Source organism: Sciurus carolinensis, chromosome 16 (assembly GCF_902686445.1).
Source record: "Sciurus carolinensis chromosome 16, mSciCar1.2, whole genome shotgun sequence".
In the NCBI taxonomy this organism is placed as follows: Eukaryota; Metazoa; Chordata; class Mammalia; order Rodentia; family Sciuridae; genus Sciurus; species Sciurus carolinensis.
Window position 1 is genome coordinate 57713363 of NC_062228.1, and position 26693 is coordinate 57740055.

Below are 26693 nucleotides of genomic sequence, written 5' to 3' on the forward strand. Positions count from 1 at the left end.
GAAATCGTGTTCAAAGGATAGATTTTTGTTGTAAAGATTACAGTGATCTCAAAACCATCAAGAAATAGAACACAAAACTAAGTAAGGTTTGGGTAAATTATAAAATATGTAACATTATAAGAGAGTTTTAAAAGAAAGTAAAATTTGTAAAGGGTCTCATATGTGAGTTGACATACCTGTAGATCTTTGTGAAGGCAAACTAGATAACAAAGATATGTTATTAATATCATAGAAATTATGTTTCCTGGTTCAAACCTATTATACAAACTAAATATGGCTTTGGTCTTGTTACTGTCATTTTGTATTTTCCTATGGAACTTTATAAATTTTGCGTGTGTTTTGAAAAAATATTCCTTCTAACAGGACAACCTGAGTTAATTCTGAAATAAGCCATCACCATAGGAAAGATAAAATTATAAGGCTGGCTTCCAGGACTCATGCTGACCCCAGTTAAATGAAAGGTATAAATAATTGTAAAGTTGTAGACATTAAAGTAAAAACCAGTACTCCCACTTCAAGACTCGTGAAACTAGCCTGCTGGATGTTTAAAACCAAAACAAAGTTAAGGAAGTTAAAGGGCTAAAGGAAAATAGCCAATATTTGGCTCTTGCCCTCTGAGGGCAGCTAGGGTCCAGGGAATGATGGGAGTTCTGTTCTAAGGGCTTTACAACTCAGGATCACATGACTTCCTGATCCAGGGGATCAAAGGGATCCTGGAGAACAGGAAGCCAACCAGTGCACATTCTGCAAAGAGGAGGGTCATTGAAAAAGGAAATGTCCTTAATACTTCCAAGGGAAGCCACATGTGGTTAGCAATACTCTGACCCATCCTGGCAGAGGGAATGACTGGTAAAGGAAACTAGAGGAGTTAAGAGGCTTCTCACTAGTTCCCAAGAGTGAACCCCTGAGGAATCTCAGGTGACCCTTAAGAATAGATAGGAACAAGGTTAATTTAAGCCAACTTGGTCTTGAATACCTGGTAGGAGAGTTATAACCAAAGCACAGCCATTCCTGGGCCAGCATTCAGGATTAAGGTGGTGCAACTGATGACAGAGGAAATAAAGATCACCTGGAAGTCACTACTTCCACAGAGCTCCAGGAAGGTGGAGTGAATGAACCTCTCTAAAGTTACAAGCAGGCAAACTGTTGGGAAACCCCCCCACACTGGAATCAGGGGTTGCCAATTGCTTTGTTAAGGATTCAGTCCAGCCCTACTAGACAGACAGGGTTCTCTTCTTAGGCCATTCTTTACGAACACCCTCCTCCCATTATAAGGGCTATATCAGATCTAAAAATTGGGCAACATTACTCTGAGGCAGCAAGTGCAGACTGTAGACTCAACCCTGATCCCAAGACACCACTGGGTTAAGGAATGGCTAGTTGTAAGTCTGACCACAGATGCCCACCCCTTTAAACCAGGAGATACTGTATGGGTCAAGAAATAAAATGTCTCACCCTAAAGCCTACTTGAAGGGGTTCTTTCACTGTCATTTTATCCACCCCTACTGCAATAAAGGTGCCCAGGGAGGTCCCCTGGATTCATCACAGCAGAGTGAAACCAGCTTCATGTGACTGGGAGTGCCCCTCCAAGCCACCCGCACCATGCAAGTCGACTATCCAAAACAAGTGAGCAGCACCTCAAGACCCTGAGAATAACAGCCCCCTGCTTTAGTCACCCCGGAAGCTGACATCTACGCATGGCAGAAGCTTGAGGAATAGACCGCCTGCCAGGATAAATGGACTCAATTCTTATCTCTTGTATTAGTCTTTTCACTGTAATGCTTGGGCACTGTCACCCCCTATCCCTCTCTGTTGTCACCGTCCTAACTTTAATTTTTGCTGTAGGATCAGCAGAGACTGCTCCAACTGACTAGTACTGGGTTGACAAGTTTCTACTAGCTGTTTTTTTCCACCTACTTTTGATAGAACATTCCGTTGCTGTTGGAAATGTCTAATCTGGCTCCCCTTTGTAGACTTAAGGCCCTCATCCTATGACCTGGCCTTCGCATGACTGATCAAGCCAAGGCATCACCACAGTCCTACATTATCATACTCATTTCTCCTGCCAGGGAACAGACTTGGGGACCTGCAGGTACAATAAGACCTCCTATTCTATCTGCCAATAAGGAGATCAATATACTTGTTTGGATCCACAGTATTTCCCAACTGAGGAATGGCTGGAAATCCAAAGTTCATGGAAGGCCATGTGGGACAAGGCCCATTAACTTACAAAGATCAGTTTACTAATCTAAAGCAACCAGCGTCAGTACCCTTTGATTTGATGCATGTGAGGACACGAGTAGGACTTGGGCACTTGCTGTGCCCTGCAGTATGTCCACCACCTCATGTGGACATTTATCTGGGGAAAGGAGGTACAGGTTCAGTGACAAGTATGTGTGTGGAGAGCCGGCCAGTGGTGTGTGGTCCCTGGGTGCTGACGATGCTGTGCTTTGGTCCCTTCTTGCAGTCGTGTTACATGGGCCAGTTGGCAGAGTGGGAGCAAAGCGGCCCTACCTCAAAAGCGTGTTGCTACACCCGCTGTAACTTGCAAGCCTATCACCTTGGTATTTTCACCATTGCTGACCCTGACGACTCAGGATGGAGAACAGGCCACCGAACTGGCCTACGTAGTTGGGCAAGGTGCTGACCCAGGAACCAGATGGTACTTCAAAGGGTCACAACTTCACATAAGTCTTCCTCCCACCAGATCTTTCATTCCTTTTATGAGGAAATGGAGAAAAGCCTGTCTCCTATCTCCACCACAAACAGAAACCTATTTCTAACCTTGGCAGAGGCTATGGTTCAATCTCTGAATGTCACTTCTTGCTGTGCATGCAGAGGACTAATATGGGGGACTCAGTGGCCAAGGGAGGCTAAAGAGTTAGACTCCCACGAGCCCTAGAGTGGAACCACATCTCCCTGTTTCACAATGGTATCTGGTTCCTCAAAACCTCAATTATTAAAAAATATTGTCTTGCCTGAGATGGAAAATAGTTTAACATCTCAGTCAGGACTCTAACAAATCTGAAACAAAAATTCTATAATGGAAATACCCAGATAACTACACTGGATATGCCAAAGGGTCACCTGTGCTAAACTGCCTGATTCTGGTCTTGATCTTGTTTACGGGGGATATTTCACCTCTCCTTTTTCCTCCTTCCATTAGCAAGATGGGAGCAATTGGAAGCCCCAGTATATGAAAACTGAGGGGCCCAAAGTGAGTGGTGAGCCCTGGCAACAGGTGACTGGAAAGATGTCAAACGACCCCCTGAGTGGATAATTCACTATGATGGTTCAGTCACCTGGGCACAAGATGGGTCCTGCGGGTACTGAACTCCCATATGTGTGTTAAATCACATCTTTAGGCTACCAGCTGTTGCTGAAATTATAACTAGTGAGATGACACAAGCCCTCAGTTTACTGGCTAAGCAAAGTACTCAAGTGCACAGTGCTATTTATCAGAATGTTTAGCCTCAGACTACTTCCTTGCTTCTGAAGGTAGGATATGTGGGGAACTTAAACTGGACAACTATGAGTGACAAAAAGATGATGAGGGCAAGGTCAGAGAAGAAACTGATAAAAAAGGTCATCCATGTCTCAAGTCCAGAGCTGAAAAGGTTGGAATCATGAGTAATTATTTGGAGGACAGTTTCCAATTTGGGGGGGGATTCAAAACTCTTCCAAGTGTTATTGGTTTAATGCTAGGGGCCTGCGTACTCCTACCTTGCCTGTTACCCCTGGTTATGAGATCTGTCTCCAGTCTCATGGAGGCTAAGGTTTGAAGGAAAATGGTAGCAGGTGTCATGATGTTAAGGAGATATAAGCTGTTAAATCAGGGTGATACCCTTTGACCCTAAAGGGATCTAAGCATCAGATGGGAGAATGTGGTAGGGGCTCTCCCAGAACAAAGGAAAGGCAACATGTCACACTCAGTGAGCAAGCCAACTCTGCCATAAGTCTGTGGTGACTCTGTTGTAACTCAGCTATGTGTGACATTGTCACAACTTTGTTGCAACTCAACAGCATAAAAATATTCAATCAGAATGTGTATTACTTTATATGGGAGACAAAGTACTTGCAAGAGGTATATAAGGCCATGCACCCCTGCCTGCTCAGACTTTGGCTAACAATCCCCTGTGTCTGTGCAGGCACAAAAATAAATAAATAAATAAATAGTGCTTCCTGTTGAATGCCCCGGTGCCCTGTCTGTGCGCAAATCCCACAACAGTAGGGGTGATTGCTGGAGGCCTGGATGAGGCACTAAGTCAACTGATCTAAATCCCCAACAGGGGGGCAGGTGGTCACACAGGTTCTTTTTGGGCATCAGCTGCCCCTGGGGCCATGCTAAGTTCCTGCTGCCTGCGTTCCTGAGGCTGTCTCGCTGACCCTGCAGGCTCAGCTCCGACATGCTCCGCCACCAGGCCAAGTTTCTCAGCTCTACTTGCCCCTGGAACCCGTGGAACCAGGACTGCCCAGTACCTCCCCATCAGAAGTAGCCCAGGAATGGTTCTTCTGTAGCCACCACTAGGGGGCGCCCATACCTGCGGAGAGAGTTGAAAAATAGGGTGAGATTGGAAGGACCAGGGAGAGGTGGAGCTGAGATCATCTAACCTGAATTGGTCACACAGAGCTGATGGTGCCAACCACACTTGGGGTCTTGCAGATGCTGTTCACTGTGCCCGGCAATGCTCTCCTGTTGTTCTCCTACCCATCTTGCAGTTTTCAGCTCAGAATCCATTTTTTTAATGGGATTACATTTAGGACCACTATGTGTTGGGAACTGTTCTAGACAATGAATTAAAGAGAAGACTATGCTCAGGGACATGGAAACAATCTCCCAATACACACCCTTCACCAAAAGTCCAGCTCAAAGGAGGTGAATGTACAACGGAGACAGCGTTTTCAGGCCCCACCACAGGTCCTGGCACATACTGGGTGCCCAAGGGAAATGAACTAATTCATAAATCGATATGAACAAAGGCCCTGGGTTCAACCCCGTGCCACAAAAAAGAACAACCAAAACAAGATTGTCATATCTGGGAAGGTGAAAAACTCACCTGGCAATGGCCTTGGTGTGTTCCCAGGACCCAAACAAATGTGTACCCCGCAACAGGTGATCAATGAACTCTTGTTTAAAGATATGATTATTAGAACAGCCATTCATTATCGAGCGCAAATTGTATAACTCCTGTGTTAAACCTTTTACATACATAATCAACCTGAAAGGTCACCTATTTGCTGATATCAAAAAAGAATAGGTTGGAATCAAAGTCTAAATTTAAAGCCAATCAGCTTCATTGCTAAAACACCTTTGCTCCACAAATCTAACTTACAGACAGAAAAGCAGAGGGCACACTGAGTAGCCCATCCCGAATGACATGACTCCATTCTGCCAGAATCAGACCGGCATGTGCTATTTCACCCTTGAGGTCGCCCCCTGCTTCAGACCCCATGTAACAAAACCTTCCTTGGCCTCTACAAACACCTCTTTCTCTAGCCCCTTCCTTTCCCCGGTGCCCGCACTTGGCAGCCATCCTGGCCTAAGGCCACTAATCCAAGCCTCGCCCCCAGAAGCACAGCTCACTCCCTTTCTAGGCTCCACACAGACATAGGCCCCGACCCTCAAGAACCGCCTCAGCCTACTTCCCAGAGCTGCCTCCTGCCACACAGACACACACGCAGGGGCCACCACACCTCACCAGCCCCAAGGCCTCAGGCTCTGGCCTCCTCAGTTCCTCAGTCCCCGCCCTGGCATCGCAGGCCCCGCCCACTGGCTCTGCACAGCCCTCCAGGACATTGTCCTGGCCTGTTCCTCCGTCTCCTAGTTCTCTCCAACTTTGATTCCCACCCAAAACACTGGCCGAATCCCTCGCAACTCTCGAGGCTCCTGCGGGTCCCACAGGCTCGCGGCGCTCCCAGACCCCACCAACACCCCGCTGAGGAGCGACCACTGCTTTGGCCCACCTACACTCAGCCTCCTGCGAGGCAGCCTGTAATGCCTCCTAAGGGCCTTGACCTGGTGCAGAGATGCTCTGGGACACCTCCAACCCCCACCATCAACCAGGCCACGCCCTACATGAATCCAACAATCTTGAGGACCCCTGGGGGTGCCAAGCGTAAGATGCCAGTAAGGGGATCGGGGCAGCTCTAGCACCTTGGTCTCCACTCTGCAGCACCTGGTCAACCATAGGCCCCACCCGGTACTCAGGCAGGGTTCCAGCCCCGCCTTCTCCCAGACTGGGTCCCTGCACAGCTCCACCCCCACCCGATCCTCCACCAGTCACCTCCCACGCTTCCTCCTTTAGCCCCGCCCACGCCTCAGAGCCCGCCCCGCCGCAGTCACGCCAAGTCAGTCCAGTGCTAGTGGCTGCCCCTCCTTGGCTGCGCGGTACCGAGGCCTCCAGGCCGGGTCTAGCCCCAGAGTTCCGGGCGCAGGCTCACCATCGCTGTTGGCGGCCCCGAAGGCCTCCTGCTCCAGGCGGCGCGCCTCCTCGCGGCCGTGCAGCTCGAAGCGCCGCGCCCAGCCGGGCCATGCCCGCCACAGTTCCTCCACCAGCAGTGGGCCCTCCAGGTCCTCCAGCAGGTGTAGATGCTCCGCCCACCACTTGCGGTGGTCCATGTCCCCGGCAGCCGGTCGCGCCAACGGGTTGCGTGTCGCAAAGGCGCCGGTGTTGCTTCTGTCACTTAGGCCGCTGCCAGGGCTGCTGGCCAGCCCATAGCGCTCCAGCGCTTCAGCCACCAACTCCCGCGTCATGGAGTGCACGGTGCCAGCACACTTTTGTAGTTGGCACCCGACGCCAAAGCCTGCACCAACGATCTTGAGAACCCTTAGGGGTGCCATAGCGGGAGATGCCAGTAGGGACTCCGGGGCCACGTCCGTTGCAGCTCTAGCACCTTGGTCTCCCAGGCCAGTGACGTGTGCTCCCGAAAGTAACGGGTCCTCCAGCGCCCTGGGATCCGGTGGTCCAGGTCACCGTAGCCTGGAAGAGTTGTGAGATGTACTTGGCGCAGTTCCTGGCGGCTCCCCACACCGCCTAAACCGACCGACTAGCCACAGTTCCACCTCCTGCAGATCCAGGACATTTGCTCCTCTGCAGCTCCCGGTGTCACAAGAGGAAGACCTGGGAGCCTCCGTGAAGAGAGACAAAGGAGACTCACCCACAAAAGCAAGGAGACACTGAGATGGGTCGGAGTAAGAGGGAAACAGACAAAAGACCCTGTGTGAGAATGGGAGAGGGACCCGGAGAGAGAAGAAGCAGAGAAGGGCAGACAAGACAGAGACCCAGAGACGACCGAAAATGGTGATGGGTAGAGGTCAGAGGAAAGAGAGTTCAAATAAATAAATAAAGGCGAGTACCGCGGAAGCCATTTCCAAGAGGAGAGCAGGGAGGGGAGGAAGGAAGGTGAATCAAAGCCCCGCCCTGTGAGGCCCATCCCAGCGCCCTGAGCCCACCTCTCCCCTCACTGGGCCCATTAAGGCAGTATCCACCTCCTGCTCTCATGCCCCAGTCGCCTTTGCCCATTCACAACTGGAACCCCAGCCAAGTCTCTCAGGGTCCCTCAGCAAGAAACAAAGCATGGGCTGGGCCCATAACAGGGACAGATGGAAGGCAGGTGGGGCAGGGGCATTGTCCCAGTTGGGTGGCTACTCACATGACAGAGGCAGGGGTGGCCAGATGGCCAGTGCTTGGTGGCAGGAAGGAGCCACAGGCACACAGGAGAGCCAGCTTTCCAAAGGGGGCGGGTGCTTCTGCCCTCCTTCCTTTCACCAGGTAGCCTGGCCCTAGGGAAGGTGAATGCACATGTCAAATGGGCTGGGTTAGGGGAATGAGGCAGAGGGACACCTGGGATATGGGGGGGCATCTGGGCAGAGGGTGGGACCCTGGACTCACAGGCCCAGGAGGACGGACGGCTGCAGTGGGACTCCTGGACCCTGGCTCTTACCCTGCAGCAGCTCTGGCCTGGCTCTGATGTCCTGGGTCGGTTCCTGATCCCTTTGTTCTTGTAAAGCCTTTGCCTCTGTCCCAGCCCCCAGCACTGTGTGGGGGACAGGAAAAGGCAAGAGGAAACCCAGCAGGAGGAGCTGGGAGGGGTGTCCTGAGAAGACCAGTCCTGGGGGAGGAGATCTAGGTAGGCCTGGCCCTGTCCTGATTCTTGGTTCTGGCATTACATGGCAGTCTGCTCTCCCCTCAACCAGACTTTGCCCTCCTCCCTGAGGCAGGAGCCCATCTCCTGACCTCTCCTCCAGGGGAACCCAAGGTATGGATCAGTCCAGAGAAGTGAGTCAAATATTTAGACAACAAGACACATCTTTAATTATTTTTCTCTTCTGAGACCATTGTCTTTGAGGGCTAAGAAGCTGCATTTTCAAGATTTTCATCTGAGGACTGTGGTTTCTCATCCGGTTTTCGCCAGTAAACTAGCCTGGGGGAGATTGAATGGGTTGAGGGGTGCAAATCATGAAGCCATGTTAGGTAGGAAGCACTAGAGAGCCATTCCCCAACCCCCTGACCTTATTCAACCATTAAAGCCTGACCTCCTAGGTAAGCCCACCCACACTGTGATTCCCACCAGTTCACTGAAAACCTCAGTGACTCTGCAAGCAGCTCCAGCAATGGGCAGTAGGAAGCCCCGCCTCTCCCTGCAAGTCCCACCTTCCTCCCTTGTCACTCACCTGAGAATAAGTCCTAGTAATAGGAATATAGAAAAGGAGATTAGCAGCCAAAAGAGGACGTTCTGCAGCATACTCTCAGTGTTGGAAGACTGGCTGGTCGTGATGAAGATGTCCTGGTGTCCTGAAGTCTCATCGTTGGGGCCCTCATCCTCATCGGTTTCAATGTGTGTTCCTGGTTTCTCCTCATGGACTTTTCCAGGCAGCACTGATGGAGAAGGGCCAATCAATGGTCAGGGCAGGGAGAGAAGGCCAGCTCATCGCAGCACCCAGGCTCTCCAACAGACTTCCCAGGGAACCCTGTCCCTGCCACCAGAGGCCACAACACAGGCAAGAAGCAAGTCCTCCATGCCTAAGACAGAACCCCACCGGAAGTTCAGCTTCCAGAGCTGGGACCGCTCCTTGTGCCTGCTGCCTATACCCAGGGCCCCAATTCTCTACCACCCCAGTACTGACCTGTGACACGAAATGAAATGATGGTGGCTGGTTCTGATCTGACTGTGTCCAGCTGGCAGCGATATTTGCCTTCATCCTCTCGACTCGCCATCGGCTTGGTCAGGATGGGTGCCTTCCCCTCGTACAGCAAGGTCTCAGAATGGTTCTCCCAAACCTAGACCCAAGCTCAAGAGTATCACAGAGGCCTGGGGATTTCAGGAATTGGGGAAATACAGGGCTAAGATTGCCAGGCCTCAGCCCAGGGAGACAGGAATCCAGAGTATCACCAAACAGAGCTAGGGGTGCCTGAGAGTCAGAAGTGACCTCAGGTACTAGGCCACGAGGGTTGGATGCAGACCAGGGGCTCATACCAGCTTGAGTGACTTGGAGTTTAGGGGTTACAGTAGTAGGAGGGTCCCACCCTGTAATATTTGTAGTCCGTGAGGCCTTCAGCAATATGGTGCCAATTGAGCAGACAGTCCAAGGTTAACTCTTCCGATTCATGGACCTCCACATGGCGCTCTAAGGAGAGGGCATGACTGTGAGATGCTTCCTCTGGGCTCACTACCCTCCCCAGGCAGTCTCAGCTTGGTCTGAGCCAGGCTCTTCCCTGATTGTCTGCATTCTCAGCTCTCTGAACTGTCCCTCCTCTGGTTCCAGCCCTCTCTCACCAACCCCTCCGGCCGGTTCCGACACTCACCCCCGCAGTCTCTGGACTTCCGACATGTGTGAATCTCTTTGTCACAGTGCTGGCACCATATCAGACTCTGAAACATGACGCCTAGAGGGGCAAGGTCAAGGCTGTATTCACCCACTAAGGTAGGTCTGAAAGAGAGGGCAAGGCAAAGGCTGAAGGGTTGGGGGTCTACGGGGCCAAATCCCTAGGAGGTCAGCCCTCCAAGGTCAGTAAAGAGTCCAAATGGAATACACCTGCTACCCACAGAATCCAAGCCTGAGAAAGTGGCGGGAGACCCAGGAACCTCTCAGGTACATCCAAAAAGGGGGAGGGGGAGAGGTGGTTATCATTGGCCACAGATGAGGGTAGAAGAAAAATCTTCTGCTGCCTGCACTCACCACATTTGTTGGGACAATAAGCTGCCTCGGAAAGAAGAAAAGAGAGGAAAAAATAAGACTTTTAAATGAAGGAGGGTGGGAGGGGGCAGGGGAGAGCCGAGGTGTGAGTTCCTGTGTTCCCAGGGGCAGGGCCTGAGGAAAGTCCCCCTGGGGGGTCATCAGGGGGAGGGGACTGAGGAAGCCAAGGGCCTGGATTTGGAGATGCAGGAGCTGGAGAGAGGGACTCAGGTGGTGGAAAGGGGATGGGGTAGGCTGGGCCCAGGGCTCTCATCTTTCCCTCACCCTCCTTCTGGAAGCGCGTAGCTTGGTGGATAAAATTCTCCTTTTCCTTATCCAACATCCAGTACAACTGCCTCACGAATTGCTCCCCTGGAAAAGAGCCAGGGTACAGCCCAGTTTTGTTCTCTCTTTGTGGTTCAGAGCCTTAAGGGGACCTCAACTCAATGGAGCCTGGCATTATTGTTGTTATTATTTTTGAAATAGCATCTAGCTCTTGCTCAAGCTGGTCTGGACTCTTGGTTCCAACTGATCCTCTTGCTTTAGCCCTCCTGAGCACCAGGGGCTGAGGGGCACGTGCCACCTGGAGGGGCTGGCATTCCACTTGCTGCCCTCTCAGGAAAGGGCACCAAAACCAAGTACTTCACACAGTGCCAGGCACTGGGCTGAGCCAGGCACAGGTGTCAATCCTTCCAATCTTCCAGTGGTGGAGGGAGGAGGGCACTGTGATGCTGTCCTGTGCAGAGCTGAGGAAACTGCGCAGTTTCGTGCTCAAGACCACGTGGGTTAGAAGTGGCAGAGCCAGAACTGGAACCTAGGCAGTCTGGCACAGTGTCATGCATGACACCAGCAGAGAGGCATCACTGGCAGCAATGGCTGCCCTGAGGGATTCAGGACCCACCCCCTTCAGTGCACTCACCTTTTACATCACTGTCTGTGATTTGTTTCAGCTCCTTCACGAAGCTCCAGGATGCCTGTTTCATTGTGTTGTCATCTGTGGGCAGATTCAGAACACCATGTTCCAACATCACTGCCCCCTATAATTTCTACCCCTTGAGACCACAGTGCAAAGGTAGACCAAATTATGGAACTCACTAATCTGTTTCCCTCTGGGAATTGTTTTCTTACAGAGAATTGCTAGATAGGGAGTGGAAAAACAGTGTTTGCTAGCTCTGGGAGGGTCTGGAACCTGCATATTCTTGAGATCAGGAGAACCTGACCCAGCCCCTTTCATCACTGATCTCAGAAGTCCTGGGCCCAAACCCTCTCCTGGGAAGCACCAGACACTAGTGAGCCTCTCTGCCCTGTCCTCACCTATGGCTCCCATATAGGAACCCTCATTCAACGGCTTTTCCTTGAACTCCTTCAAAGTTTTGTGCACCAAATCCATCACTTTTTTGTGAAGTTTGGCATCCAGGTGTCCAGGCAGGTAATCTGTCTCCAAGGACTTTATTGCTGCCATGACTGTTGGGTCACATGTGATACAACAGCCTGCAGGAAGTAGGCAGCAGGCCAGTGCAGACAAAGAGAGGGCAAAACATGGTCCCATTGAGACCAGAGCACTCAGTAGAAAAAACACCAGGAGGGTCCTCTCACCCAGTCCAAGAGCAGATGATGCTAAATGGAAAGAAATCAAGTCTGTCTTAGAGATACCCCCTGAACCCCACATCCTCACTCTCCTCCATGGGAAAGGAGGATGTTCAGGAAATCTCCAAACCAAGAAGACTTGTGTCCTTCATCAAATGATGCAGAAGTGTGAAATTAATCTTGCACCAGAGGACCCCAAATTGAAGGTGTCCATTGCATCTTCAGGGATCAGAAAACTTATAACCCTTCCCTACAATAAGGACCCAACACCTACAACCCATGCAACTCTCCAAGATCCCAATTCATGGGATCCATGGCTCTACCCTCCCCCAAATTTAAAGTGATCCTGAACGCCAAACTTCAAGTGCATCAACCCTCAGACACCCCCAAGCCCCCAACTCCTGTAGCATCCCAAGCTGAAAACTCAATGCCCAGCTCAGATCAACTCTTCAATGCGCCACAACTCGCCACCATGTTCTCACAACTCCCTCAAACCAAAGTACACTCCACATCCCTTAATCTGGGGACCCCACACCTTTAAGCAAGACTCCCAGCCATCCTCCTGTCCCATGGGCACCTTGTCCACCCTTGCCCAAGACTAAGACCTCTTCTTTTCGGGTGCACCTTCTCAGGAAACGGAGCCCCGAATGCGCCCTAAGCGCGAGGCACCCTAACTAGCCGCTCTCCGACCTTGCTCCTTGACTTGTCCCCCAAACCTAGGATTCGCTCAGGATCCCAGTTCAGACTCTGAGGAACCCGGTGTCGCGTCCTTCCGCCTTAATATTTCCCCACGACTGTAACTCGGGTGTTGTGAGGGACACTTTGGCTGCGTGAAGTCGAGAGCTTTTCGAAGGGAACATGCGTCACGGACAAGGAACTTGTCCCTTGCTACAAGGAACTCCTGTCACGTCCCCTTTGGAGATCCCGATTCCGGAAAAGTACTTCCTGGGGTTTTATTTGGCCCCGCCCAGAACCCCAACTCTGCTTCTGATTGGGCCACAACAAAGGGAGCCCCGCCTACTTTTTCCGTGACGTCATAGGGGCGGTGACCTTTACACACTTTTATTCCAGCATCCACTGGAGGGAAGTCCTCCATGGGCTCTGACTTCGAGAGCCCAGGAGCGGGGTTCTGGCCCTCAGCGTCCTCCCTTCCTTGGCCCTGGGGACCTGGATTCTGGCTAGGTGCCTCTGCCAGCCTCAAGGACGCGGGATGGGGTGGTTTCTAGCCTAGGACTTCCACTCCCCGAAGGCTCTGGGGTCTTTTTCTCTACCGTGACAGGCACCCCAAGCGTTATGGGAATTGGAAGTTTAGTAATGATACGCTCCCATTTTAATTCCACATTCTCCTCCCAGGTTATGAGGGATGAACGCCCAGGTCTCAGTGGGATGGGAGTTCTGGGGGCCACTAATGGGTGCTAGAGAAAGGTAAAGAGTGCCCCAACCCTTGAATCCCGAAAGCTCTCTTCTTTCTTTCTCTCTTTTCTCTCTTCTTTCAGGGCACCAGGAGAACTCACACAATTTCAACAGCCAAGGGCTGTCAGATCTGAGAGGGAGCATAACCTAAAACAAAATAAGTAATGACAATCTCCAAGCTCCCATTTTCCCTCCATTGTTACACACAAACACACACACACACACACACACACACACACAGCCAGGAAAGCTGCCAAGACAAGGGTTGGGAATGTGGAGTTTTAATTCATACCTTCCATCTTCCTCCCTGTGGCAACAGCATTGGGAATGCTACCCTGAAACCCTAAGAAGACCAGAGACTGGGATTGGAGTGGGAATGATTCTATTTGGCTGTGTCTGAAGAACCCTTTTCAAAACCCAAAAAACAAGCAATGAGTCAAAGAGTTTTATACTCCCTGGTCAGACCCTGTGCTTCTGTTCAGGTCTGACATGGGTTTGAGGGTCTTGATATCTTCAGATTGTTTCATCCCAGACCTAACAAAAGCCAAATTTAGACTTCTGTGAGTTCAGGGACCCACAGAGGTTGACAAGGCACAAAATACCCTCTGGGTTTCTGCAGACTTGCTAGATTCCAGATACTAAACCAGATGCTCAGCATCCCAGGTAGGAAACAGGACACTTCCTTCATCCTAATTCCAGAGATAACAGATGCACATCCTGTTTTGGGAATTTTTGAGCTTACAAATTAGGAGTCACTGTGGCTTGCCAGAAGTTTTGGCTGCAAAACATGCAGCACTTCCCCAATAGGTATTCCTATCCCCGCTCCCATGTTTTAGACTCTTTGCTTGAAGGAGAAAAAAAAAAAATAACAGGACAAAACAATAACAGAAAAAAGAATATTTGACTTTCCTCAGGAAACGAGGTTTTGAACAGATATTGCTGGGCCCACAACTTCTCAGCATTTCCAGAGCCTGTGGGCAGAGGGAGATAGTGGTTCACACCTAGCTTCACCCAGGATTCAATTGGTTTCAATCCCCAGTACATACTCAAAAAAGACACTGGTTCACTAGAGGCAGTTTCCCAAATTATTCTGGTAGTGTTGCAGTGTTGAGCTATGGAGGTCCCTTCAACAGATTCACTGCCAGAACAATGTAGAATCCTGGAAACTTATTCCACAGTCCATGCAGGGATATTCAAGAACAATAGACCTGGTTCTCCATAGAACAACCCCCAACAGGAATTTTCCTGGAACTCAAGGAAAGTTAATGAGTGCTTGCTATAGAAAAACCATGAGTTCCTTCTGTCTTCCGAACACCCAGGGAGAAGTAAAACCTCTTCTAGAAAAGAACATGTAGGGTTTCCTGTTCTCAGGAGCAGCCACTCAGAAGTACTATGGATATGACGATCAGGTGGGCTCTCTGGCTTCCACAGTCACCGTGAGTTTTACTAGGCATTGCCAGTCATCAGAAAAGATGTTTTGCTTGTTGTAGGTGTTCAGGAAGCCCTTGTGCCTTTATACCTCTAGTCAACTAGAATCTCTCTGGCCATGGGCACCACCTGCACTGGGACCACCTCAGGCTTATGCAGAAGCTGCCAGTCTCTGGAGACACATATGGCTCTAGCCTCATCAGACCAGTCCCCAAAGTCTCCCTGGCTTCCAAGACCCAGTCCATGTCTGCACTGGAGACAAGCCTGCATGAATGCCCCCCAACTCAGGCAGGAAGGCAGCCTCAGGCCTGAAGCCCCTCAGGAACTCTGAGTCTGGCATGGTGAGGCTGGGTAGGTAGATGGTGTGTCCACCAGCCAGGTAGGCAGCCCAGAGGCCAAAGGTCCCAGTGGTCCTGAGAGTGTGGCTGCACTGAGTGAGCAGGGCCCAGGCCTTCCCTGGTGAGCCACCTCACCCTGGGAGTGTGGAAGTTTTCCCAGCACCACTTCATGCCATGGCTGGTGACCGTGAAGAATGAGCCTTCATGTCGTGCCTGGAACCAGTCCAAGGCCTGCTAAAGGTAGGCGTGGTCCCTCACCCCACCCTTCCAGCACTGGGCCAGCACCTGCAGATGTCTTCGTGGCAGACAATGACAACCGCAAGTGTGTGAGACTGATTTCCACTGAGGCTTTGGCAGAGGAGACCTGGAAAGTGCTTGTTCTCATCCTGAAGGTGTCAAGAGGGGGAATTCCCTGCAGATCTGTTTCTGCGGATGCTAGAAGAAAAACCAACAGCCAGGAAACCAGGTGTAGAGTAGCTTCTCCCTTAACATCCAACCCCAGAAATTAGTACTTCCAAGATCAATCCTCCACTCCACTAAAATGGACTCTCCCCTTCTGTCATCCTCAAAGAATAACGCTCTCCAAGGAAACCTTGCTAAATTTCCACAACACCGGCCCCACCTGTTCATTATTCCACTCTCAAGATGAAGCCTTACAGATATTTCCCCTTTCACTAATATTCTCTTTAAATATCCCAATGGAAAATGATCTTTTAAAAGAAACTCAGAAGGAAATTAATGAGTGCTTGCTCTACATCAACCAAAATTCCCTTCAGGGTTCTGAACACCCAGGGCAGAAGTAACACCTCTTTGAAAAAAGACCAGGAGAGTGGACTCTAGAAGAGATAGTTCTCTGCTCTGTGCAGCAGAAGACTTAAATATAGGTAACAACCTTTAAACAAAGAGTCTTCCACTACCTACACCCATGAGTGTGCATTTACTAGGTGACCCCTTACTACCTTGCCTTCTCTTGATCACCCCATCCCTTGACAAGGACACATACTCCAACAATGGACTCCTCTATTGCCCCCATTCTCCTGTTGGAGGACTCCACAGTCAGGTCCACAGCATCCACAGAGGTTCTCATTATGGCCCTTCCTAGAGGGGACACCTCCTAGAGATTTACACAGTTGCTCATCTAGTAATCCTGCTTCCAAACATCAAGGAGACCTGCCTCAGAGAGCTTCCCATTTCATCCACTCCTTGAAGAGATGCATTCCAAAGACCCCTTCTTGAAAATGTCCTCTTGCCTCCATTGTGTAAAAATGGAAGCAGTCTGCACCCTTTCTAAAACAAACTTAAGACTGTGTGCATGTATGAATACGCACCAACTAATCCCTTCGATATGTACAACTATAATATAACAAAGTAAAATAAAAACTACACTTAAAAATAAACCTAACACTCATGTTCTCCTATTGTCACCCAAATGCATAAAATGCACAGAAGTGTCAGCAACACCTGCCTGCATCTACAATGGTCAAATCGATCCAATGAAAACCACCACCTTTTACAAATGGATGCGTCCACTCCCCCACCAAGGAAATACAGGCTTCTCCAGATCAAGACCCCAGGCACCAGTCAAGGAGTCCCTGCCCTAGTGGATGCAAGTTCCCCATTGCTCTCCCTCAAGAAATGGATGTTTGCACCGGGTCTCCTCCCTGCAGTGGACTCTCCTTTGAAAAGGCACAGTCTCAACTTTCAGCCAAAGGAGCCATGCCCCATTTTTCTCTCCAGCAGGCTGTGGTTGTAACTCAGTGGTAAAGCACTTGTCTAGCATGTGTGAAGCACTGGGTTTCATTATCATCACCACATATAAACAAATGAATAAAAATATAGGTCTATCAACATCTTTAAAATATAATAATAATATAATAATAATAATAATAATAAAGAAATGGATGCTTGCACCAAGTCTTTACCCTGCAGTGTACGCTCCTTGAAAAGACACAACTCTCTCTTAACCCTATTTTTCCTTCCAGTGTGATGTTGTCGGCCACTCCCCTCCACCTCCTGGCACTCGCCATGCTATCTCCTCCTCTGGAACCTTGCTGCACTCTTGCCTATCAGAGGACTTGAGGCGACCTCAAGCAGAGGAATTCTGACAGCTGTAGGTTTATCATTCTCCAATGACAGGTGGGACATAGGACTACATGGGTTGAGGAGGCGACGCTCACCTGGGCATCCTGATAGCCCTGGAGCAGTAGGAAGTAGGGGCGATTGCTGGGGGCCTGGTGAGGCACTGAGTCAACTGATCGAAATCCCCGGGGTCTGCAGGTACTATCTGAGTATCAGCTACCCCTGGGGCCATGCTAAGTGCCTGCTGCCTGCGTTCCTGCTGCCGCCTCCTCCGACCCTGCAGGCTCAGTTCTGACACGCTGTGCCGCAAGGACAAATTCTCCGAGCGCTCTTTGCCCCCGGATCCAGCGGGGGCCCCTGATCCGGACCCTGGACTAGGACTGGCCAGCGCAGCCCCACCAGAGGCTGCCTGGGAACGATTCTTCTGTGGCCGCCACGAGGGGGCGCCCGTGCCTGAGGAGAGAGTGAGAATGCTTGAGAGCAGAAGGACCAGGGAGGCAGACAACTGAGCTCATCCAACACTCCCTGAGTGCCCTGTCCCTCAGAGCACACGGCTGCACGCCTGCCAGGCTTCCTGTGGCACGTGCTATTTCACCCTTGAGGTCGCCCCCTGCTTCAGACCCCATGTAACAAAACCTTCCTTGGCCTCTACAAACACCTCTTCCTCTAGTTCCTTCCTTTCCCCTGTGCCTGCACTTGGCAACCATCCCAGCCTAAGGCCACTAATCCAAGCCTCGCCCCCAGAAGCACAGCTCCCTCTCCTTCCTGGGCTCCACACACATAGGCCCCGACCCTCAAGAACCGCCTCAGCCTACTTCCCAGAGCTGCCTCCTGCCACACAGACACACACGCAGGGGCCACCACACCTCACCAGCCCCAAGGCCTCAGGCTCTGGCCTCCTCAGTTCCTCAGTCCCCGCCCTGGCATCGCAGGCCCCGCCCACTGGCTCTGCACAGCCCTCCAGGACACTGTCCTGGCCTGTTCCTCTGTTTCCTAGTTCTCTCCAACTCTGATTTCCACCAAAACACCGGCCAAATCCCTCGAAACGCTCGAGGCTCCTGCGGGTCCCACAGGCTCGCGGCGCTCCCAGACCCCACCAACACCCCGCTGAGGAGCGACCACTGCTTTGGCCCACCTACACTCAGCCTCCTGCAAGGCAGCCTGCAATGCCTCCTAAGGGCCCTGACCCGGTGCAGAGATGCTCTGGGACACCTCCAACCACCACCACCAACCAGGCCACGCCCCACGTGAATCCAAGCACCCCTCTACAGCACCTGGTCAACCACAGGCTCCGCCCAGTACTGGAACCCCGCCTTCTCCCAGACTGGGTCCCTGCACAGCTCCGCCCACCTGATCCTCCACCAGTCACCCCCCAGGATCCCCCTAGGCCCCGCCCACGCCTCAGAGCCCGCCCCGCCAGAGTCACGCCCACGGCCGAGTCAGTCCAGTGCTACTGTCAGCGCCTTCTTGGCTGCGCGGTACCGAGGCCTCCAGCCTGTCTTGCCCCAGAGTTACAGGCGCAGACTCACCATCGTTGTCGGCGGCCCGGAAGGACTCCTGCTCCAGGCGGCGCGCCCAGCAGTGGGCGCTCCAAATTGTCCAGCCAGTGTAAGTGCTCCGCCCGCCACTCACAGCTGCTCACGCCGGTTGTTGCCTGTCCGCGTTGTACATCGGGAAAGGGTCCACGCCGCTGCTTTGGTCTGGTCTGCTACCGCACTTCGGTCACTAGCTCCAACGTCTTGGAGCGCGAGGTGGCCTGCACGCTCTTGCATTTAGCACCAACGCCGGGTCCAACTAAAGTCCTGAGGACCCCGGGTGCGCGGTGGTGCCAGTCGCCAATGGAGGTTGCCAGTTTCAGCAGCATCTCGCTGGTCCAGCGATGCGCGTCCCCAGGAATTTTCAGATCTGTAGCTCCACGGGATGGGTGGTCCCTGTACCAGAGCCCCGGAAGAGCTGCGACAACCGCCTTTACTGAGTCCACTAGCGGAAGTTCCTCGCGGAGAGAGTTTGGGTCAGCGGTTTGCTGCTGGGGCTCCTTTTATCGGAAGATGAAGACTGGGAGTCACCGGTGAATAGAGACAGAGGAGAGTCACCCAGAAATGCAAGCAGACACGGAGATGGGGGCAGAGGAGGAGGGAAGCACACAAATACCCAGAGAGAGAGAGACGACAGGAGAGAGAAGTGAGCAGAGTACACAAAAAACAGGGACCAAGGGACAACCGAGAATGGTGGTGGGTAGAGGTCAGAGGAAAGAGAGAGTTCAAATAAATAAGTAAAGTCGAGTACCGCGGAAGCCATTTCCAAGAGGAGAGCAGGGAGGGGAAGAAGGAAGGTGAATCAAAGCCCCGCCCTGTGAGGCCCATCCCAGCGCCCTGAGCCCACCTCTCCCCTCACTGGGCCCATTAAGGCAGTATCCACCTCCTGCTCTCATGCCCCAGTCGCCTTTGCCCATTCACAACTGGAACCCCAGCCAAGTCTCTCAGGGTCCCTCAGCAAGAAACAAAGCATGGGCTGGGCCCATAACAGGGACAGATGGAAGGCAGGTGGGGCAGGGGCATTGTCCCAGTTGGGTGGCTACTCACATGACAGAGGCAGGGGTGGCCAGATGGCCAGTGCTTGGTGGCAGGAAGGAGCCACAGGCACACAGGAGAGCCAGCTTTCCAAAGGGGGCGGGTGCTTCTGCCCTCCTTCCTTTCACCAGGTAGCCTGGCCCTAGGGAAGGTGAATGCACATGTCAAATGGGCTGGGTTAGGGGAATGAGGCAGAGGGACACCTGGGAGATGGGGGGGCATCTGGGCAGAGGGTGGGACCCTGGACTCACAGGCCCAGGAGGACGGACGGCTGCAGTGGGACTCCTGGACCCTGGCTCTTACCCTGCAGCAGCTCTGGCCTGGCTCTGATGTCCTGGGTCGGTTCCTGATCCCTTTGTTCTTGTAAAGCCTTTGCCTCTGTCCCAGCCCCCAGCACTGTGTGGGGGACAGGAAAAGGCAAGAGGAAACCCAGCAGGAGGAGCTGGGAGGGGTGTCCTGAGAAGACCAGTCCTGGGGGAGGAGATCTAGGTAGGCCTGGCCCTGTCCTGATTCTTGGTTCTGGCATTACATGGCAGTCTGCTCTCCCCTCAACCAGACTTCTCCCTCCTCCCTGAGGCAGGAGCCCATCTCCTGACCTCTCCTCCGGAGGAACCCAAGGTATGGATCAGGCCAGAGGAGTGAGTCAAATACTTAGACAACAAGACACATCTTTAATTATTTTTTCACTTTGAGGTCATTGTCTTGGATGTCTTAGAAGATGTATTTTGAAAACTGGGCTTTTTCGATGTACGCCGACTGCTGAGCTGTTTAGAAGATGTCTTTCTAGAGCTGAGCTGTGAGGATTGTGATTTCTCTTTCGATTTTCTCCAATAAATTAGCCTGGGGGAGATTGAATGGGTTGAGGAGTGCAAATCATTGAGTCATATTAGGTGGAAACAGTAGAGAGTCACTCCCCTACCCTCAGCCTCTCAGAGCTGACTTTATTCAACTATCAAACCTGGCCCTCCAGGTAAGCCCACCCACGCTGTAATCCCCACCAGCTCTCTGGAAACCTCAGTGGCTCTGCAAGCCGCTCCAGCATTGGGCAACAGGAATCCCCACCTCTCCCTGCAAGTCCCGCCTTCCTCCCTGGTGAATCACCTGAGAAGAAGGGCTGCTACCAGCAGTATAAAGAAGCAGATCAGCAGCCCAAAGAGGCGGCCTTGCAGCATACTCTGGGCCTGGGAAGGCTGAAGGGACGTGATGGGCTCCAGGCGCGCTGACACTGCACTCTCTGAGGTGGGGCTTTCTGAGTGCACATCAAATGAGGTCTCTTCATGCTCCCTTTCAAGGTGTTCTGCATGTTTTGCTTCATGGATGTTAGGAGGCAGCACTGATATAGGAGGGCCAATCAGCAGTCACAACAGAGGGTAAAGGAGTGCCCTCCCTAGTACCCAGGCCTCTAGCAGAAACTTCCCAGAGAGCCCAATCCCTGCCACCAGTGACCACAACACAGGCAAGAAGCAAGTCCTCCATGCCAAGACAGAACTCCACCCTTGTACTTGCTGCTAATACCCAGTGTCCGTAATACCATGCTTCTCTTATCACCCCAGTACTGACCTGTGACATGATATGAAATGATGGTGGATGGGCCTGACATCACCGTGTCCAGCTCACAGCGATATTTGCCTTCATCCGCTTCAGTCACCCCTTGCTTGGTCAGGACGGGTTCCTTCCCCTTGTACAGCAAGGTCTCAGAATGGTTCGCCCAAACCTAAACCCAAGCTCAAGAGTATCACAGAGGCCTGGGGATTTCAGGAATTGGGGAAATACAGGGCTGAGAAGATCCTGGGGCATCAGTGCAGAGGGAGGGGAATCCAGGGTATCATGGAAAAGGGCTTGGGATATCTGGGAGTCAGGAGTGACCTCGCCAAATAGCCTATGGGTCAGGGGCTCATACCAGTGGGAGTGACTTGTGGTTTAGGGGATAGAGGAGTTGGAGGGCCCCACCCTGTAAAATTTGTAATCCGTGAGGCCTTCAGAAATACGGTGCCAATCGAGCAGACAGTCCAAGATCATGTCTTCCGATTCGTGGGTCTCCACATGGTGCTCTGAGGACAGGGCATGACTGTGAGATGCTTCCTCTGGGCTCACTACCCTCCCCAGGCAGTCTCAGCTTGGTCTGAGCCAGGCCCTTCCCTGATTGTCTGCATTCTTGGCTCTCTGGACTGTCCCTCCTCTGGGTCCAACCCTCTCCCACCAACCCCTACGGCCGGGTCTCACACTCACCCCCGCAGTTTATGGGCTTCCGACAAGTATGAACCTTCTTGTCACAGTGCTGGCACCATATCAGACTCTGAAACATGACACCTAGAGGGGCAAGGTCAAGGCTGTATTCACCCACAAAGAGGTGAGTCTGAAAGAGAGGGCAAGGCAAAGGCTGAAGGGTTGGGGGTCTATAGGGCTAAATCCCTGGGAGATCAGCCCTCCAAGGTCAGTAAAGAGTCCAAATGGAATACACCTGCTACCCACAGAATCCAAGCCTGAGAAAATGGCGGGAGACCCAGGAACCTCTCAGGTACATCCAAAAAGAGGGAGGGGGAGAGGTGGTTATCATTGGCCACAGATGAGGGTAGAAGAAAAATCTTCTGCTGCCTGCACTCACCACATTTGTTGGGACAATAAGCTGCCTCGGAAAGAAGAAAAGAGAGGAAAAAATAAGACTTTTAAATGAAGGAGGGTGGGAGAGGGGCAGGGGAGAGCCGAGGTGTGGGTTCTTGTGTTCCCAGGGGCAGGGCCTGAGGAAAGTCCCCCTGGGGGGTCATCAGGGGGAGGGGACTGAGGAAGTCAAAGGCCTGGATTTGGAGATGCAGGAGCTGGAGAGAGGGACTCAGGTGGTGGAAGGTGAATAGGGTAGGCAGGGCCCAGGGCTCCCATCTTCCCTCACCCTCCTTCTGGAAATGACCAGCGTGCTGGGCAAAATCTTCCTTCTCCTTGATCAATGTGCTGTTGAGCTCTGTCACAAATTCCTCCCCTGGGAGGAAGCAGAGCAGTGCTTAGTTTTCTCCTCCCCTAGGTGTGGGCTTCTGAATGGGCTCTTAAGCTTTGGAGACTGGCATTTCTTTCTTTTTTCAATTGAAATGGCAACTAGCTCTTGCTCAAGCTAGTCTGGACTCTTGGTTCCAACTGATCCTCTGCCTTAGCCCTCCTGAGCACCAGGGGCTGAGGGGCATGTGCCACCTGGAGGGGCTGGCATTCCACTTGCTGCCTTCTCAGGAAAGGACACAGAAATAAGTACTTCACACAGTGCCAGGCACTGGGCTGAGCCAGGCACAGGTGTCAATCCTTCCAATCTTCCAACAGCGGAGGGAGGAGGGCACTGTGATGCTGTCCTGTGCAGAGCTGAGGAAACTGCCCAGTTTCGTGCTCAAGGCCATGTGGGTAGGAAGTGGCAAAGCCAGCCTGGAACCTAGGCAGTCTGGCACAGTGTCATGCATGACACCAGCAGAGAGGCATCACTGGCAGCAATGGCTGCCCTGAGGGATTCAGGACCCCCACCCTTCAGTGTGTTCACCTTTTACACTGCTGTCTGTGATGCGTTTCAGCTCCTTCAGCAAATTCTGAGCCACCTCTTCTAATGAGCTCTTATCTGTGGGTGGATACAGAACACCAGATTCCACCTTGCTCCCTCTCAGTACTTAATACCTCATAACATCTACCATGCCCATGAGAACACAGTGCAAGGACAGACCTAGTAAAGGAACTCACTATTCTGTTTCCCTCTGGGAGTTGTTTTCTTACAGAGAATTGCTAGATAGGGAGTGGGAAAGCAGTGTTTTCTAGCTCTGTGAGGGCCTGGAACCTGCATCCCTCCATTCCACAGATCAGGGGAACCCCTTTCACCACTAGGCTCCTAGAAATCCTGGACACAAACCCTTTTGGAAGCACCAAAGATGAATGAGCCCTCTCTGCCCTGCCCTCACCTATGATTCCTACATAGGAACCCTGGATAAACGGCTGGTCCTGGAAATCTTTCAAAGTATTGTGTACCATATCCATCACTTTTTCGTGTTGTTTGGCTTCCAGGTGTCCAGGCAAATAATCCTTCTCCAAGGACTTTACGGCTGCCATCACCGACGGCACACATGTGACACAGCAACCTGCAGGAAGCAGGAAGCAGGCCAGTGCAGCCAATGGGAGGGCAAAACACCACCCCATTGAGGCCAGAGCACTGCTGAGTAGCAGAGAAAACACCAGGAGGGTCCTTCCACGCTCAACAGAGTAGATGTCACTATACAGAGAGAAGCCAAAGACCATCTTAGGGTTCCAGAAACTCACATCTGCAATCTCCCCCATGAGAACAGATCTTCAGGAAACCTCCAAAGTGCAAAGATTTGTATCCTTCATCAAATGCGTCAGAATTGCATAACTTAGCCCCGATCCACAGGACCCCAAACTGAGGGTCTTCATTGCACCCTCAGAGATCAGTGAAACTCTTTAATGTATTTTTTTGGTACCGGGTATTGAACCCAAGGGTATTTAACCACTGAGACACACCCCAGCCCTTTTATTGTTTTTTTTTTTTTTTGTTTGTTTGTTTGTTTGTTTGTTTGTTTTTGGAGACAGGGTATTGCTAAGCTTCTTAAGCCCTCACTAAGTTGTTGAGGCTGGTTTTAAACTAGCAATTCACCTGACTCAGCTACCCAGGCTGCTGGGATTGCAGAGGTATATATATGATCATGCCCAGTGAGATCAACAAACACTTAAAACATTCCCCACATCAGGACCCAATCAGACCTAAACTTGGTAGATTCTCCAGGCTCCCGCCCATGGGATCCACAGCTCCCCGCCTTAAATTAAAGTGATCCTGAACGCCAAACCTCAAGTGCATCAACCCTCAAACACCCTCAAACCCCCAACCCCTGTAACATCCCAAGCTGAACACTCAGTGCCCAGCTCAGATGAACTCTTCAATGCGCCACAACTCCCCACCATGTTCTCACAACTCCCTCCAAAGTCCACTCCACATCCCTTAACCTGGGGACCCCACACCTTTAAGCAAGACTCCCAGCCATCCTCCTGTCCCATGGGCACCTTGTCCACCCTTGCCCAAAACTAAGACCTCTTCTTTTCGGGTGCACCTTCTCAGGAAACGGAGCCCCGAATGCGCCCTAAGCGCGAGGCACCCTAACTAGCCGCTCTCCGACCTTGCTCCTTGACTTGTCCCCCAAACCTAGGATTCGCTCAGGATCCCAGTTCAGACTCTGAGGAACCCGGTGCCGCGTCCTTCCGCCTTAATATTTCCCCACGACTGTAACTTGGGTGTTGTGAGGGACACTTTGGCTGCGTGAAGTCGAGAGCTTTTCGAAGGGGACATGCGTCACGGGAGTCCCCTTGCTACAAGGGGACTGTCACGTCCCCTTTGGAGATCCCGATTCCGGAAAAGTACTTCCTGGGGTTTTATTTGGCCCCGCCCAGAACCTCAACTCCACTTCTGATTGGACCGCAACAAATGGGGACCCGCCTACTTTTTCGTGACGTCACAGGGGCGGTGACCTTTACACACCTTTATTCCAGCATCCACGGAGGGAGGTCCTCCGTGGGCTCTGGCTTTCAGAGCCCAGGAGCGGGGTTCTGGCCCTCAGCGTCCTCCCTTCCTTGGCCCTGGGGACCTAGATCTGGCTGGGTGCCTCTGCCAGCCTCAAGGACGCGGGCTGGGGCGGTTTCTAATCTAGGACTTCCACTCCCCGAAGGCTCTGGCGTCTTTTCCTCCACCGTGTCAGGCGCCCCAAGCGTTATGGGAATTGAAGTTTAATAATGATACGCTCCCATTTTAATTCCACATTCTCCTCCCAGGTTATGAGGGATGAACGCCCAGGTCTCAGTGGGATGGGAGTGCTAGAGAAAAGTAAGGAGCGCTGCGACCCTTGGAATTCCGAAAGCTCTCCTCTTTCCTTCACAATTCAGGGAAAACTCATGCAATTTCAACAGCCAAGGACTGCCAGATCTGAGGGAGCATAACCTCAAATAAAATGAGTAATGACATTCTCCAATCTCCCATTTTCCCTCCATTGTTTCACACACACACCTACAAACACAAACTGCCAAGAAAGCTGCAGAGACAAGGATTGGGAATGTGGAGTTTTAATTCCTCCTCCCTGTGGCAGAGGCATTGGGAATGCTACCCTGAAACCCTGACCAGAACAGAGGCTGGAGCGGGAATGATTAGATGTGACTGTGTCTGAGAAACCTTTTCATCATGCCCAAAGCAACCAGGGCTCCTGGAATGAGTCAGTGGGTCTCATATTTGGGCTGTGTTTTTGGCTCAGTGATAAAGCTCTTGCCTAGCATGTGTGAGATTCATTTAAATAAAGAAATAAAAGTCCATCGACAGACAACTCAAAAGAAATCATTTTTAAAAAAAGTCTCAAACTCTTTGACCAGACCCTGGGCTTTGACATTCAATTGGGGTCTGGGTATCTCTGGATCCTTTCATCCCAGACCTGCACAAAGGCAGATTTAGTGCTTCTGTGATTTCAGGGACAGTCAATGGTTGACAAGGAACACATATCCCCTGGCTTTCTGCAGACTTACTGGATCCAGATATCAAATTCCAGCTACTCAAAACCCAGCTAGAGACTAGAACACTTCCTTGAACTAATTCCAGAGACAATAGAAGCAGATCTTGTGTTTAGAAATTTTGCTTACAAATAAGTCTCCCTGGATTGCTAGAAGGTTCTGCTGTAGTATTTGCCACACTTCCCCAATAGCTATTCCTCTCCCCTCTCCCATGTTTTAGAGTGCATTCTCCAGGAGGAAAAAAAAGAACAAGAAATAAAAGAAAAACTATTTTGAAAGTTTCCTCCAGGCAAAAGGGGTTAGAGGTTTTGTCCTGCTCACAACTGACCTAGTATTTCCAGACCTGTGAGCAGAGAAAGATGCTGATTCACACCTAGCATGAGTCACCCCAGGTACTATGTTCAATTCCCAGTACACACTCAAAAAAGACACTGGCTCACTAGAGGCAGTCTCCAAAATGTTGATCTTTCTTGCATTGGTGGGATGTTGAGGTTCTGGTAGTTCCTTCATCATGTTCTTTGCCGTAATTATGTAGAATTTGGATCCTGTCCCTCAGTTCCTACAGGGTTCTTCAAAAACATT

General features: G+C 51.5%; 3 protein-coding genes across 8 annotated transcripts in view; all 3 read right to left on the reverse strand.

Annotated features, from left to right (window-relative positions):
- The window catches only part of LOC124966640 (izumo sperm-egg fusion protein 1-like), a 31832-nt gene extending 24858 nt beyond the window's left edge, over positions 1-6974 (reverse strand). For all 6 annotated transcript variants that reach the window (XM_047528127.1, XM_047528126.1, XM_047528125.1 and 3 more), the window contains exon 1: positions 6442-6974. In XM_047528127.1, coding sequence (XP_047384083.1) covers positions 6442-6841 — 400 coding nt within the window. In that variant the 5' untranslated portion in view covers positions 6842-6974. The remainder of the gene's footprint in view (positions 1-6441) is intronic.
- On the reverse strand, positions 6971-14001 carry LOC124966162 (izumo sperm-egg fusion protein 1-like). The gene is made up of 12 exons (XM_047527214.1): positions 13470-14001; positions 11492-11794; positions 11097-11171; positions 10463-10549; positions 10181-10201; positions 9807-9887; positions 9528-9628; positions 9128-9281; positions 8675-8879; positions 7945-8037; positions 7654-7783; positions 6971-7177 (listed from the first exon to the last, which is right to left on the reverse strand). Exons 1-12 carry the CDS (start codon positions 13474-13476, stop codon positions 6971-6973), a joined length of 1464 nt encoding a protein of 487 aa, XP_047383170.1. The 5' UTR covers positions 13477-14001.
- A 3294-nt stretch (positions 14002-17295) lies between these two features.
- On the reverse strand, positions 17296-25001 carry LOC124966642 (izumo sperm-egg fusion protein 1-like). Its single transcript, XM_047528138.1, has 12 exons — positions 24740-25001; positions 23516-23823; positions 23107-23181; positions 22480-22566; positions 22198-22218; positions 21822-21902; positions 21543-21643; positions 21153-21306; positions 20694-20925; positions 19844-20432; positions 18552-19734; positions 17296-17475 (listed from the first exon to the last, which is right to left on the reverse strand). Exons 2-10 carry the CDS (start codon positions 23748-23750, stop codon positions 20276-20278), a joined length of 1143 nt encoding a protein of 380 aa, XP_047384094.1. The 5' UTR covers positions 23751-23823; positions 24740-25001; the 3' UTR covers positions 17296-17475; positions 18552-19734; positions 19844-20275.
- Positions 25002-26693: the final 1692 nt, after the last annotated feature.